General features: G+C 33.9%; 1 protein-coding gene across 1 annotated transcript; it reads left to right on the top strand.

Annotated features, from left to right (window-relative positions):
* The first annotated feature begins 9,188 nt into the window (after positions 1-9,188).
* LOC126936156 (olfactory receptor 8I2) lies at positions 9,189-10,254 on the top strand. The gene has a single exon (XM_050758610.1). It carries the CDS (start codon positions 9,214-9,216, stop codon positions 10,144-10,146), a length of 933 nt encoding a protein of 310 aa, XP_050614567.1. The 5' UTR covers positions 9,189-9,213; the 3' UTR covers positions 10,147-10,254.
* Positions 10,255-16,896: the final 6,642 nt, after the last annotated feature.

Here is a 16,896-nt window from a genome sequence, read left to right as displayed (position 1 = left end):
TTTTGTTTGTTTATGGAAACTATCTACCACAGCAGTATAAGTACTCCTAAAACTTGTAAAGACAATTTTCCTTAAACATATGTAACCCAGTGTTTTCCAAATATATTAGATACTTGAAACTTACTTTTTATGTATTTTGGGTTAAATGATAAAACCTAAAATACAATAACCTTTTTCTAAATAAAAAGATCCATATGTGATTTAATGTGCAGGATACACATGCTTTGTCCCTGAAATACAATGAGAGACTTTGGCTGCAGAGATTAAAACATTGTGAAAAGCTTTCATGACCCAATAAATAATGAAAAAAAGTAAAACATTATGAAAATGTCAGGTATAGACAAATCCAAGCTGTTGGATAATAAATGCTTTAGGAAGTCAGAGGGTGCAATGATGAATATCACTTGGAGTTTCAGAAGATGACTTTCTGGTATAAATGTGTTTTTAAAAATAAACAATTTTATTATGATAGAAAATGTTTGATTTTTTAAATTCTGTATTCCAGACACTCCCTGATTCTCACCTTTTTCATAAATAACCTGTATGTTTTCTTAGATGAGATTATATGTATGCATATGCATTCACATATCCACATATATAAAAGCATACACATATATACATTCTTTTGTGTTATTGTTTAATGTATGTGTCATGTGTACTAGCTGTCCAAATATCATAGAAATTAATTATGCCAGATGTATAAAAATTCCACGTGTTAAATATTGAGGATGTTTGGGATTTTGTTGCTGCTCCTTGCTACATAATTTTCTTCCTTAATGGATGAAGTCCTTGCCTTCTATTACTGAATCTGGAATATACTGTTACCCAGAATCCATCTCCTAACATCTCTCTGTTAAACAAATGTTCCTATTAGAGCTCTGCAGGGAAACTCTAATTTTTCCACAGGTTCTTATATGGTGCATAATGTTCATTTATATTCCTTAGTGAGACCCAACAAAGGTCTGTATCAGATTAACTTTTGCATGAAAATTCAAGTTTACCACAGATAATTATTATTGATCATTGAAACTATGTATTTTTGAAGGAAGTTAATAGCTGCAATTTATCTACTCAAGCTGTACTCTGTGGTTATTTTATTTTTCCTATTGTTCTCTGCAGATCCCCCATAGGGCAGCCATATAAATGGCTGACAGAAATGTCAGTGTGATAACTGAATTCATCCTCCTGGGGCTGACTGATAACCCTGAAATGAATGTTGTCCTTTCTGTGCTCTTTCTATTAATCTATCTCATTACTGTGTTGGGCAACATTTGGATTATCATAATCATTCTGGCTAGTGCCCAGCTCCATTCACCCACGTACTTTTTCCTTAGCCAGTTGGCTTTCTTGGATTTCTGCTATTCTTCAGTTTTGATTCCTAAAATGTTGGTGAACTACATAGCAGGACAGAAAGTCATCTCCTATCATGGGTGCCTCCTTCAGTATTCCTTTGTCAGCTTGTTCCTGACTACTGAATGCTTCCTCCTGGCTGCCATGGCATGTGATCGGTATCTCGCTGTTTGCCGCCCACTTCACTACAAAGGGTTCATGACTCCTACTTTCTGCATCTACCTGGTGACTGTTTCCTACCTGCTTGGCTTTGCAAACTCCCTCACCCACCTGAGTAGCTTGCTCAATTTGTCTTTCTGTGGGCCCAATGTTATCAACCATTATTTCTGTGACATTCCGTTGCTCTTCCAACTCTCCTGTTCCAACACCCAACGCAGTAAGGTTTTATTTACTGTCCTCTCTGGAGTAACATCAGTGACTACGTTTTTGATAGTGGTTAGTTCCTATCTGGGAATCCTGCTCACTGTCGTGAAGATACATTCCACCAGGGGAAGAAATAAAGCCATATCCACAGGTGCCTCCCACCTAATGGTAGTGACTCTCTTCTATGGAACAGTGATATTTACTTATCTGGGAACAAGCTCTAGCTACTCACAGGATAGTGCCAAAATTCTGTCTGTATTGTACACACTTTTGCTGCCAATACTAAATCTTCTAATATATAGCGTGAGAAACAGAGAAGCCAAAGAAGCCATGAAAATAATTATTAAGAGGAAAATACTTCCTCAGCGAACATGAAGTTTCAGCCAGAAACACTTAAGACTCTCGATGCTGCAGTAAGTACGTTGTTAAATATATGCAGGACCTTTGGGGTGGAGGCAGAAAGCTATTTTCAAAGCAGTGTATGTGCAAAGATGCATTCATTTTTAGCCTTCAGAAACATACATGTGCACATGTGGGAACATACACATACACACACATATATCTGAGAAACATTTGTTTTACACTTTTAGGTTTTTTAGTTGGAAGGCCCATTAAATACTATGACAGAGGGATGATTTATAAGAGAAGAGGCAAAGTTTATTCATACATATATGGGGGCACACAAAAGAACTGGCTCAATAATTAGAGACCAGGGTTTATACACCTAATTTGCCACACGAAAGCAAAGGATGAGAAAGGTTTCTATGGGAAGAACAAATGAACTTTTAACAGAACAAATAGGACACAATGTTTCCGATATTGTTTGTTTTATGCAGATTCCTGTGTTCCCTTTCTTCTTCCAGGCGGAAAATCCTCCTGCTAGAGGCAATTTATGGAGGTTTCATTCTCAGAAGTCTCTGCCTTCAGTATAAGAAAAGCTCTAATAAAGCTTCTTTCTGCATTTGCTGAATCTCAAATGTCTTCAGATAAAAATATTTTTATGCTACTTTGGTATAATTTGAATCCTTTCAAATTTCAAATTGTGATTCTGAAAATCGAACTTCCTATGTGATAAACTGTCACCCATTGTCTGTGGATTGGTTAGTTATAAAATACAATCTGTAGTTTTGTAAAAAAATATAGAAGAACCAGTAGGTGCACAATCACAGAGACATGTACCAGACACACAGGCACATACACACACTCACACATGGATGCACAAACACACACACACATCTCTCAAGGAGAATAGGTTAAAGGAAGTGTACTGACTTCTCCTTCTTCTTAGTGATGTCCAAGAGCTGAGCCGTTTTGCAGATTTTGAGATTCTTCTGAAAGAAGAATATGAAACCAAGCATCAATGGGATAAAAACTCACCCAAGATCAGACAACATCAATATTTGATCAGACAACATCCAAATAATGGCATTTTTGGGTAAAATGTATATAAATATTTGTTTTGATATTTTGCCTAATTATTTTCCAAAATTTTGTATAGAATCTAATTACTTCAGCAGTGCAATTATTGTATTTATTTAAAAGTTTAGTTATAGCAGATAGAAATAATGAATATATTGTATAATAAAATCTCCAAAAAAGAAAAAGAGGCCGGGCGCAGTGGCTCACGCCTGTAACCCCGGCACTTTGGGAGGCCGATGTGGGTGGATCACGAGGTCAGCAGATCGAGACTATCCTGGCTAACACGGTGAAACCCCGTCTCTACTAAAAATACAAAAAACTAGCCGGGCGTGGTGGCGGGCGCCTGTAATCCCAGCTACTCGGGAGGCTGAGGCAGGAGAATGGCGTGAACCCGGGAGGCGGAGCTTGCAGTGAGCTGAGATCCGGCCACTGCACTCCAGCCTGGGCGACAGAGTGAGACTCCGTCTCAAAAAAACAAACAAATAAAAAAAAAAAAAAAGAAAGAAAGATAAAACCAACAATGTGAAAATTTACGAAAATACAATGATTAAACATAATCTTTCCACAAATTATTTACTAGCTTCATGAGAAACAATTTGAGAAAGTAAGGTTTCTCTGTGTTTTTACTTAGTAATGGATTTGAGATTATGCTCGTTGGACCAAAATCGTGAAAAAAGAAGCGTATTAAATTGAATAACAGAAGATGAAATTCAAGGGGATAGACTTTCTGAAATACTATAAACTTACACAGAGGGGTATTATTTAGAAATACCATTAAAGCTACAAGAAACCTAGAAGTCTTTAAATATTTGTTACTCAAACTATCAATTGTTAGGAAAGTTTTCCCAACAGCTTTAGCTTTAATATAAAAAGGCTACAAAAATTAATTCATCAGATCTAGGAAGACCTTAGATTATGGATAGTTTCTCCAACAATCACTAAATAACCCTAGTCAAGCAAATACATCTCTGTAGTTTACTTTATCTGCTTTTGTACTCTGTGATGACCATGTTTCTGACATGTATTTTATACATTAAAACAGCTTAAAACAGTTTAACAGCATGTGAATGGATGTGGTTTCTTTCTTTAGATCCATAGTCAATCTAAAAATTTGTGCTTAACTTTTGTTTCTAGTAAAAGCCTCTGTTAGCAGTGCAATGCTGATTTCATTTATCTGTATGTCTATATTTTATATAGATATAAGAATCCATATATATGTAAATGAAAAGGAGTGTTTCTATGCTTCAATTAAGGTGTTTATGATCCACTTGAATCCTCAGTAGTCAATCTTGAATTAATATGTGTAGCTGTGGATATTGTACATTTAACATGTTCCAAATTGTTCAGGTTCTTTGCAAGGGAAAGTATTAAGGATAATAAAAAACATCATGTGGAGAATATTGAATTGAAAGGGTTAGAGAACAATTTATAATTTTCTCTTATTGAAAACAGGCCATAAAGAGAAGGGATTAAATTTGTTTTATAGGGTTCAAAGGAATCCAGTTATTAAAATTTAAAAATTTTTGAACAAGTGCAGTTCAAAGTCAATTGAATGTATATTTAATAATAAATTAACTACTTATATGCTATGTGAAAACACATTTTAACTCAATATAGACTACTCCAAGATGCAGTGAAAAACATCACTTGGAAGATTTAAGCTAAAGTGAACAATTGGTGATACTTTGTAGGGAGAGGTTTGAATATCAGATGGATGGCTATGTGTGTAGGTTTCTGAAGACCATCCCAACAATGAGGCATTTTACTGGTGGCTAGCAAATGTTCTCTAACTTAGAAATATGAAAAAACTGAAAATGGCCCTTTTTACTGTCTTAATGTGATTTTTTAAAATCAGAAAAATTAAGAGTTAAAGGGAAACTTCTAATCTGTTCTTCTGGCGACAAAACCAAATATGGGACAGAATATATGTTTTTTCATTAGATCATATGACTTCCTAAGCATTCTGAACTTCAGTCCATTTTGCATTTTGCTGTACATACCATGAAACAGCAACTTGTTCCACAAGCTAACAAACATAACTAAGAAAATCTGAGTAGAGATATTCACATTTTATTGGACATCTGAGTATTTTACATCTCATCCAAGACAAATAGTTATTTTTCTGAATGCCTTTCAACTTCCTCAACCCCAAGGTTCTAAAACTAATATCACAGTATTGCATGCACCCATTTTCTATTTTTATATTATTTTGTTTGAATAAAATGTTTCCATTCACTCACAAGCCAAATATCTGGCAAGTCAGCATAGATCCATCATCTCTTTTCTTTTTTTTCTTCTTTTCTTTGAGACGGAGTCTCCCTCCACCGCCAGGCTGGAGTGCAATGGCACGATCTTGGCTCACTGCTGTCTCTGCCTCCCGGGATGTATTAATATTCATACTGTGATTAATTTTAACATGAGTAAAGCTAGAATAAGTGTTTATAGAAAATCTGTCGGTCTAAAACTATTTAATAAAAAAGTTAAAAAGAGTTGATCGACAGACACCGAAATAGATGTATAGAAAAAATGTAAATTCAATTAATCAAGTAGTTATTAAATGTCTATTTATCCTGTAATATGGTCAACAATAGCCCTATATCAACTGTGTATTTGTGACCACTATACATGTTAGTTCACCAAATATCAGAATATTAAATAGCTGAGGCAAAATCTGAATCTTGAAACAGGCAATTAACACTAGGTAGTGTGAAAGGAGAAATGATACTATTTTCATATTACACACAAAGCATAGTACCTGTTGTCTAACAGCTGTTTAATCAATTTGCATTGAACAAATAAGTAAAACGGTAGATGAAACATTGAGACTGCAGGTGTACAACTCAATTCTTTCAAAGTTTTATTTTCTCAAGTGGAGCACTTAGAGGGGGAAGAAATTACTGTAGTCTCTCCTTATCCTCAAAGAATCTACGACCCTTGGTGGATACCTGAAATTTCAGATAGTATCAAACTCGATATATACTGGGTTTTTTTTTCCTGTACATACATACTTGAGATATAGATTAATTTTAAATTAGACACAGTGAAAGATTAACAACAATAACTACTTATAAAATGGAGCCATTATAACAATACTAAGAAAAGCACATTTAAACCTATGAATTGTCCATTCCTGGTGAAGTTTTCCTTTTAATATTTTCAGACTGATTGACCAAGGGTAACAGATAATGGGGGACTACTGTCTACAACTTATTTTGTCCTAATATCTGATGATATTGATAATCAGTAAGTGATATGGTACATCTATAATAGATTTTCTTTTTTAAAATCTCTAATATTAGAGATAGTTTCTATCACTACAAAAAATGTATTTTTTTTCTCATAAGGCAACTGTCTTGTTTCATTATGTAACACTTGGGAGAGATTTGTTAAAGGATACAAAATTACAGCTAAACAAGAGGAATGTGTTCTATTGTTCTATACAACTGTACAACGACTATAGTTAACAATAATGTATTATGTAGTTTCAAATAGTGAGAAGGAGAATATTGAATATTCCCAACACAAAGAAATGATAAATGTTTGAGATGATAGATATATATGATCTGACTTGTACTCCATGAATATATTTGTCAATTAAAAAATAAGCCCCTTTAAAATATAAGTGGTATAAGAGAATATAACAATCACAGTAGAAGAAGAATTTCATTAGAGGAGTCTGTGAGATCCTGCCTAGCTAGTGTTTGTCAATGTATAACCCATGTAATGTGGGGTATTTTGAAAAATTTAATTTTATGGGTCAATATCAGACCTAATAAACCAGAATCTGTACAGTAGCATAGGCTAGGAAGCTGCTTTGAAACAAACAAACTCAAGAGATAATGTGAATACAATTGTGCGAAATATTGTATTTACTCATAAATGGAGAACATGAGTTTGATTTGTACCATAGGTTTCTTGTTCATTTTCCTAGATGGCATACTTATCATCAGACAATGATATTGCATATATACCATTAAGCACAATTAAAAATAATTGAATGCCTGAGTTAAAAGTAAACACATCCATGTTTGTTGACATAGATGGTAATATAATTTCAACACATATTAACAGCATTAAATCAGTGAGTAGGAAAGCTTACTTCCGTTTCATGGGAGGGTTATCTGGGAAACAGACAAAGGCAGTGGTTACCTGAGATTCCCTAACATCATATGTCTCCTTTAGTTTCATAATAATGTAATGTTTCATACATGTTTCATGTCTATATATCTACCAATAACATGAAAATAACGTGATTTTTAAAACTACATCAATTGAATTTTTCAATGTGTCTGCTACCATTTAACTGAAAAACAAAAATGAGGAATATGTATTTCCTAACACTTCCATTAGAGATATACACCAGGCAAATTAAGAATAGACCCTGGAGTACAATTAAAATATGAATCTCAAGAGATCAAAGATGCTAACTGACCAACTTTTTATTAGGTGAGTCGAAGTGTTTGAGGAAGAGTTGCCGGTATAAGAATACTGCTTAACACATGAGCTTTCAAAAGAAAGTCTTTTGTCGTGGTATTGCTTTAGAAATACACTAAGACAACAACAATTCTAAACGGGAATTCAGGCTTGAGCAAAAAACATACATTTTTAATTCTCAAGAATGTGCATAAATACAAGTTAACAAGAAGTTAATTTGGCTCTTATTTCTATCCTATCAATGGAAGGTAATATATACAATACCCAATACTATCATCAAACCCACCAACATTTTTTCATCAACATCATAGCATTTAGGGTCCATTATACAGGAAATTGAGCTCTATGCTAAATAAAAACTTTTGTTATTTGATGTTTAGCAATGTAGAGGAGGCAAATATATCGAACCTGAAAATAAGTGAAAGATTGCTGAAACGTAAGATGTTCCCTCTGGATGACTGAATCCCAGGTACGTCTAATTTTCTCATCTTCTTTTTCCTAAAATTTATGTGTCTGTCTGTGAGTATAGTTTGCATGTTTCTCATATTGGGAAACTTGTTCTTTTTTTAATGTCTGCATCTTACATTAGGCTTTAAGAAAAATGCCTTTCATGACAGGCAAGACAAAATGTCTTCATTGAATAAATGCTTGTCAAGCAAATGAATGGATAAATAAGAACACTGTGACCATGGAACATATTAAATGATTAAGTACATGTGACATACAATAAGAATAATGTTATATTATTATTGATAATAATTATTAACAAGTCCCCTTTGGTTACTCAAGGAGAGTGCTAATATTTAAACAAAGGTGATTTAACTTTGCATGGCGTACTATTTTCGATTGCATTTATTTGTCATATATTTATGTTAAGTTAATTAGGCAATTAAGTTCTCCAGTTTCTAGCGTGCCCACCTTGTAATTTAATTCTTATTTCTAAATGTAACAAATCAGGCTTGTTTTACTGTTTTTAACGTTTATATCATTGTCTTAAAGACTGCTGTTCAGCAATAAGTTGGCTAGCATCTGATGTCATAGATTAATATGTGCTTTATATCTAGAAACAATCATGTTGTTTGAACAAACATACATGAAAGAATTTCAACTATGTTATAGATGAAAGTCCTCATTTGGTCTTATCTCACTGAATTTTTCATTTAATTGCTCTATTCATTAGATACAATTCATTTTGCTAAATTGTTATATTTATTAGATAAAAATTAATTTCATTAGATAAGTTGCTATATTCATAAGATACAATTGATTTCATTTGATAATTTGCTATATTTGTTAGATACAATTGATTTCATTAGATAAATTGCCAGACCCCATGACAGACAAGGGTAGAGAATGGTACACTTAGGAGGAATTTCTACACATCTGTCCAGACATGTATTTTTTAGTCTGCACGATCGTGAACTTGTGTTTTTTTCTGTATTAATGTCTGTAAGTTTTCAGTTTTGTAGAAAATAAAAATGATGCATAAATCTCTAATTTGAAGTCATTAAATTTTACTTTCCATTTGTAACACTTTCATGGTTGGAGTCTGAGTCAAATTTGATTATAGGACCTTTAGATTTGAATCCTTCTCTAACTTTCCTTATTGTTATTCAGCAGGTAAGTCAAAGGCCTGAGTTGATATAAATGGCTGGCAACAATTTCACTGAGGTGACTGTCTTCATCCTCTCTGGATTTGCAAATCACCCTGAATTACAAGTCAGTCTTTTCTTGATGTTTCTCTTCATTTATTTATTCACTATTTTGGGAAACTTGGGACTGACCATGTTAATCAGAGTTGATTCTCAGCTTCATACCCCTATGTACTTTTTCCTGAGCAATTTAGCATTCATTGACATACTTTACTCCTCTACTGTAACGCCTAAGGCATTGGTGAATTTCAAGTCCAATCAGAGATCCATCTCCTTTGTTGGCTGCTTTGTTCAAATGTACTTTTTTGTTGGATTGGTGTGTAGTGAGTGTTTCCTTCTGGGATCAATGGCCTACGATCGCTATGTAGCCATCTGCAATCCCTTATTGTACTCTGTAGTCATGTCCCAAAAAGTGTGCAACTGGCTGGGAGTAATGCCATATGCGATAGGCTTCACAAATTCTCTGATATCCGTCTGTGTGATAAGTAGTTTGGTGTTCTGTGGTTCCAGCATCAATCATTTTTTCTGTGACACCACAGCTCTTTTAGCACTGTCCTGTGTAGATGCATTTGGCACAGAAATGGTGATCTTTGTCTTAGCTGGATTCACTCTTCTTAGCTCTCTTCTTATCATCACGGTCACTTATATCACCATCATCTCAGCCATCCTGAGGATCCAGTCGGCAGCAGGCAGGCAGAAGGCCTTCTCCACCTGCACATCCCACCTCACCGGTGTAACTATCTTTTATGGGTCTCTGATTTTCACCTATTTGCAACCTGATAACACATCATCGCTCACCCAGGCACAGGTGGCATCTGTATTCTATACGACTGTCATTCCCATGCTGAATCCACTCATCTACAGTCTGAGGAACAAAGAAGTGAAAAATGCTTTTCTGAGAGTCATACATAGAAAACTTTTTCCATGACAAATTTCTGTATGTTACAATTAAAACAAACATGGATGACTTCAGGAATTCAATTATGCCAACAACTAGGATAATAGTAGAGTGACCTCAAAAAGCATAACACAATCTAAATGAGAACTTACAGTCTTGAAGTTCGTGAATGGAATTATTATTTCATTCGTTTATATGGACCACTAACTCACCTCACTATATTTGGAGGTCAATTCAGTATATAAATTATTCAGATATAGATATGTACAAGGAAATAAGAGGCATCTAAACATGCATATGTAAGCATGCCATCACACTGAAACATGTTTAAAATTGTTACATTAAGAACACGCAATTTTTGTCATTCTGTGCCCAACTTATATCATGTAACTGGATTGTTTGTATTAGACTGGTGCAAAAGTAATTGTGGTTTTTTGTCATTAAAAAAACCCAGCAAAAACCACAATTACTTTGCACCAACATAATAAGTCAATGGATAAATGCTTCAGAACAAGGATAACCCATTCTCCATGATGTGCTTATTTCACATTGCATGCCTGTTTCAAAATATTTCATGTACTCAATAAATATAGACATTTACTATGTATCCACAAACATTAAAAATAAAAATATCTGAAAAAGAAAAATATTAAATTGGCAATATAATCAGACACTGTTTTCTCAGCTACTAGCAAACTGAGAGTAGAAAATTGGAAGATTAAGAAATAAGAACAGGTAAATTTTACAAAAAATATAAAATGCTGATCACCCAAAAGCAAAGAATCCAGAACTAAAGAAACAAACAAAAATAACAAAGCAATATTAGCCACAGGGAAAAATAAAAGATTGAAGTAAGTTCAGTGCAAGCACTAATGGAACAACAGACAACAGGCAGTATACAGAAATCTCTTGATAATATGGAGTCATTTACCCCTAACAGTTAAGTTCTTGATAATGTATATATGAACACGATTTTTCTTTACATAGAAAAGTGATTAGTTTATGACATTTAAAAAAATAAAAACAGCAGAGTTTAATTTCTCATGGAATGTCTCACTAGCTGTGGCATAATCCCTAGATAGTTCTGGATTTATACAGATTCTTGCATCACCAAATCAAACAAAAAGACGTTGTTAAATCTATAGTATTAAAAGACGAAAATGTGTGTGTATTGTTCATGTGCGTGGGGTGGAAGAGGTGGTGCTTTTCTTGAAAAGAGACTTAAACCTGATTTAATGAACTCTCCCAGTTGTGGTTAGAAAGTAACCATTGAAAAAGTTTTATCAGTACTGCCTTTCATGTCTATTAATGAATGAATAATTATCAGAGTTGGGCTATCATATTTAAAATGTATGTTGAAAGGAATGGAAGATTAATTTGATGAAGCTCTTTTGAAAGAAAATGAATGTGCTTATAGTATTACTCTCTAGCAAGATTGTAAGCTCTTTGAGAGAAAAGTTTGCCTATTTGTATTTGCGCACTTCATAACAACTAGCAAATGTATCAATATGAAGTATATAAGTAAATATTTTCTTTTGTTTTCATTTGTGTGTGGAAGCACAATGATGAATTCATCAGGACCACAGGGTCTGTCTTACTTATATTTGTATATTCCTTTGGTGCTTGGACAGTTTTTTACGTAATCTTATTCAAATGTCAGTTTCGTTAGAAATTCTATTTCTAGAATTCTTTCTCAAACATTTCTCATTTATATATTAAACATGGCATAGTGATTTACAGATATATTTCTTCCCAAATGACATTTTTTTTCAGAATGGCTAGAATATGGAACTAAGTATATGCTATATATATGAATTTAAATAACAGAAGACAACTGATTAGGAATTCTCATCTTTCCATATGTCACAAACCTACTTCTGTAAAGAGAATATCAGTCTTCAGTCTTGGGAGTGGCTGAGAATAGCTCATGTGAATGGACCTGGGTGTGAACATGGTTGGGACTCAGAAAATGATATTGCAAAGAATAATGCTTTGGCATCCTGATCACTTTGAAATAAGAAATTACAAGACCTTAGAAGCTGCCTCGGAGTCAAAGACTTGTTAACCTTCTCTGTTTCCCTCCTACCAAGTACAGAGAGGGACATGCTCTGGAATTTTCTTACCTGAGTGAGGAAACATCTTCTGAAAAGAAAAGTAATTGTCTTAAACTCCTTCTCTAGGTATCTCATTAATTAACTAGGAAAGATTAACCACTGAAGAAGGGAAGAGACTAAAAGTTGTCACCATACGCACACAATAGTTTTCATCTGTTCTTCTGAGGGCAGCTCCAAGAGATTCTGTAAGAGATTTTATCAGCATAATAGACGGCACTTGTTCACAACACAGTTCTGGCCCTTCCCTTAAATTGCTGGTTCCATTCAGTTTCCTTCTAGAATCATTTATAAACAGTCTATGCTTTGGGCTCATTTATTTCTCCCCTATGAAAAGGGTATTTATGCCTCAACCATCTGAGACTTCTCTGAGTCTCATATTTTGAGCAGCTCTTGTGCTTATGCAGATTAACAAATGTGCATGCCTTTTCTCCGGTTTATTGTCAGTTCATTTCAGCTGACTTGAAACTTCAGAGGGAAATGGAAATTCACTTCATCACTACACATTCATACATTCTAAATAAAATGATCACTTTTATAAGTGTATAAAACATGACTTTTACACTTTACTACGTTTACCCTGATTCTAATGTATCCATTTTTACTTTTAATTGTACTGAACGTATATTTTTCTATAGATAATTTCAAATATTCTTATTTACTTAGTATTAATAAAATTATGTATCAAATTTATCTTTTAATGTTATTAACGTTTTATTGCTAATCTGTTTCTAGGAGCAAAACCATACCCCACATTTTTTGCTCATAACACATAACAATATATTTTATTTACCCCAAATTGTGCCTAAATTTCCATATATACTCTTCTCAATATGCTTCTCACAATTGCCCCTGGTATATTAATATCTCCCACCATTCTCTCTTCTAGTTGCTCTGTGTGCACCTTCCCTCTAGATCCTGTAATGCAAGTCTTTCCAGGATAAGCCTTGCCTTTTCTCCAGTCGTTCCTTCTGCCGCACTCTTCCAGCACTCGATCTTTCCCACATCAGAAGATTAATTGTAGTCTTTGAAACTAAGTCCCTAGAAGTATCCTACTCTGTGCAATAGTCCAGATGTCTCTTTTCTTTTTTAATATGCTGAAGAAAAACACTCAATTTAAAATATGTTTGATGTGTAAGGCTTCAAAATAAAGATACATAGTTTTGGTTCTGTCTGTTTAATCAGTGGTGCCCTTGTAATGTTGCTGTCCACCATTTGTATTCCTTGAGTTTGTGTTCTATTTCACTAACTTTAAGATACATTTTTGTATCAAAAGTTTTTAAAAATTGTTTTTAAAACTTGTTTCATTTCAAGAAGTATTTCATTCTCCTAGCTGTATATTAATATTAAAAGTCCATTTAAAATGAATTCAAAGTTATTATCTGTTACTTGGAGTAACTAGTGTAGAATGGCTAGGAATTTGCACAGATATTTGCCTTTTAAAATAGGGGAGGAGAAGGATGGGTAGAAAAACTGTCTAAAAGTAATAGCTAAAGACAACAGATACAAAAGAAAATATATTTTAGAAAATAATGTATAGAAATATTAGCATGATGAAATATAAGTATATTAGAGAACTATATAACTTTTACATTTATTAATGGTAATGAATGCCTCTAAAAAGCCAAAGATTGTTCGGAACTCAGTATATTATTTTGCTTACACAATTTTTACTAAAATAAAGTGATATAAAACATTAGGACAAAGTTTCTAATTTTATAGAACATTGTTTTTACTCTTCCATTTGCCTGAAGCTCACATTCTCCGGGTATTTTTATGGCTCTCTATTTCACTTATTTCAGTATGGCCCTATCATTGAAGACTTTTCTGAAAATTATTTTTTAAGAAAGAAAGCTCAAAAGTCTCCATGCACTACCTCCACTTTTTCTTCACAGCACACTTACCACATAGTCCTGCTTGTCATTCCTTCGACTACCTGGTCCATCCTCTTCACAGGTTCTTTGCCCTGATGTTCCATCCGTGTGGAACACATTCCCACCTTGTACCTACATGACTAACTCTTCCCTCCTTCAAGTCCTTGCTCAGCTGTCACCTTTTCACTGAGAAACACCTTGTCTTCCATTTTGGTTGCTTCCTCATGCCCCTGTTTCTGAACAGCCCTCCCATCTTTTATGCTGTTTTACATTTCCTTTAGTTTATTTATAGCACATTTCACCTTCTAATAAAGTCGAATCACTCATTTTTGTATTTATTTCTGTTTGCTCCTGCTGAGAATTTATAATCTACGAATACTGTAATAGAAAAAGCCAGACTTGCATATTGACGTATGAATCTTTCTTTCCCAGAATCTATGAGTAATTTATACCAGTTGATTAAAAGTAATTTACAAATTTACAAAGCTTAAAGCAGTCATAACCACAAGGCAATTCAATAAAAAGTAAATATTGGCTGGACACAGTAGCTCACACCTGTAATCCCAGCGCTCGGGGAGGCTGAGGCAGGAAGATCAGTTGAGGTCAGGAGTTCGAGACCAGCCTGGCCACCATGGTGACACTCCATCTCTACTAAAAATATATAAAAACGAGTCGGACATGATGGGCGTGCCTGTAGTCCCAGCTACTCAGGAGGCTGAGGCAGGAGAATTGTTTGAACCCGGAAGGCAGAGGCTGCAGTGAGTCAAGATTGTGCCACTGCACTTCAGCCTGGGCAGCAGAGCAAGACTCCAAATAAATAAATAAATGGTAAAAATAATTTAAACTCAAAAATTTAAAAAATTAGAATCATAATTTTACTATGATTTTAATAACTTAGTAACTACGCATAGCTGAGGTTAATCTTAAATAAGAAATGAAAAATTTAACTTTAGACTACTTATGTAATACTCTGCAATAGGAATAACTGAGATCACTATGTATATAGGTGAAAAGTGACACCTGGATGGATAATGCAAATATTAAATTCTGTTAATATTAAACAGGTAACCATAAGAAAATACTGTTACTAGGTGGTAGAGGAAAAAATAATGAATCCAACCTGATAAAGTAGGGGAAATAAAATGTTAAAATAAGAATTAACTAAAATAACTAATGAATAAACAAATTAATAAGTATTTGAACAAAATATATCAAAAAAGTTTTTTTTAATTGAGCCAAAGATTTTAAAAAAACATAATCCATGAGAGAGAGATATTGAGAGAGAGACAGTAGAAGAGAATAAGAAACATAGTTTGAAATATAATGACCTAAGGCCAGGCACTGTGGCTCACTTCTATAATCCCAGCACTTAGGGAGGCCTAGGCAGATGATGATACCTTGAGCCGGGAATTCAAGACAAGCCTGGGCAACATAGGGAGAACTCTAAAAAGACTATAAAAAATTAGCTGAGCCTGGTGGTGAGTTCATCTGTAGTCCCAGCTACTTGGGAGGATGAGGCAGGAGGATCGCTTGAGCCCAGGAGGTGGACGTTGCAATGAGCTGAGATAGCACAACTGCACTCCAGCCTGAGCAACAAAGTGAGACTCTGTCTCTAAATAAATAAATAAATAAATAAATCATAAAAAATATGACTAGCTAGGACATTACATTATTTCATCATTTAAATTGAAAGAGATCTAAAATCTCTGATCAGAATTAGGCTTCAACAATGACATAGTAAATGGTAAAATAATTTTCCTGCCATGATAAACAACTCTGAACCGGAACAAAATGGTTTTCAATGTTAGAAAAACATCAAGCAAGAAAATCCCTTGCTCATGGAGATTTTATGAACACCAAGCCTATTGAGGTGGTTTTGACATAGTCACCTTTTGCCTCTTCTTTGGTTTAAACCCTAATGTTATCTATTGTTAAAGAGTGTGACGCTGGCTTTTAAATCTTCAAATCAACCTGTCTCAGGATCACTAAATTTCTGATGAATACCATCACCCTTCCCAAAGCTCACCAAAGGTACAATAAATACATACAAATGTAGCTGCTTTATACCTACCAACAGATTATCTCCTGAAATTCTAGATTATGGGCATGCTTTCCTTCTAGACTCACTTTTAAATGGACATGAAATAGATTTTATTATAATGACTTAAGATTCACTTTAATATTTTACTCTGATTCGTATTGTATATTGTTTCAGAATCTTCCCTTGTTTCCTCATCTTGGGCAAATAATTCTTAGTAGAATACTTCAGCTCTCTTTTTGTATTTTAATTTTAACTCGTATTTAAGAAAAAAATTTGACCTGACTATATACGGAGGAAGGAAATTTTTGGCTAATAAATTAATTATAAAATGTTTATTAGTCTCAGGGCTGATTTTGTCTTTCTGCTCTTACTTTTGTTTCATAAAATTTTAAAAAGTACAGGAAAACAGCAAAACATATTGCACAAATATTGCATGTGGATGAATTAGATGACAGCACCACACCAGAATGAATAACCTACACCATTTTTTGATAATGCTTCAAAATGTCTATTTATCAGCTGGTGAACGCATAGTTAACTTAGTAAGTTACAGGGCACTAACCAATACACGAACCATAGAATTGTGTGGTTGATAAAACATTCATATAAGATAGCTCATGGCATAGCATAAAATTTTGGTTATTAAATGAGGAAAAGACACTGAATATATAGTACAATAATTGTTATGCAATCTATAAGTACATGTACACACAACACACAAAGGAAAATAGGAAAAATTATAATGTTAACAAAA

Source organism: Macaca thibetana, chromosome 14 (genome assembly GCF_024542745.1).
Source record: "Macaca thibetana thibetana isolate TM-01 chromosome 14, ASM2454274v1, whole genome shotgun sequence".
Classification (NCBI taxonomy): Eukaryota; Metazoa; Chordata; class Mammalia; order Primates; family Cercopithecidae; genus Macaca; species Macaca thibetana.
This window is presented reverse-complemented; position numbering and strand designations above follow the sequence as displayed.

Excerpts from the sequence above, each read along its gene's own strand:
- LOC126936156 (XM_050758610.1), top strand. The coding sequence starts at position 9,214 with ATGGCTGGCAACAATTTCACTGAGGTGACTGTCTTCATCCTCTCTGGA.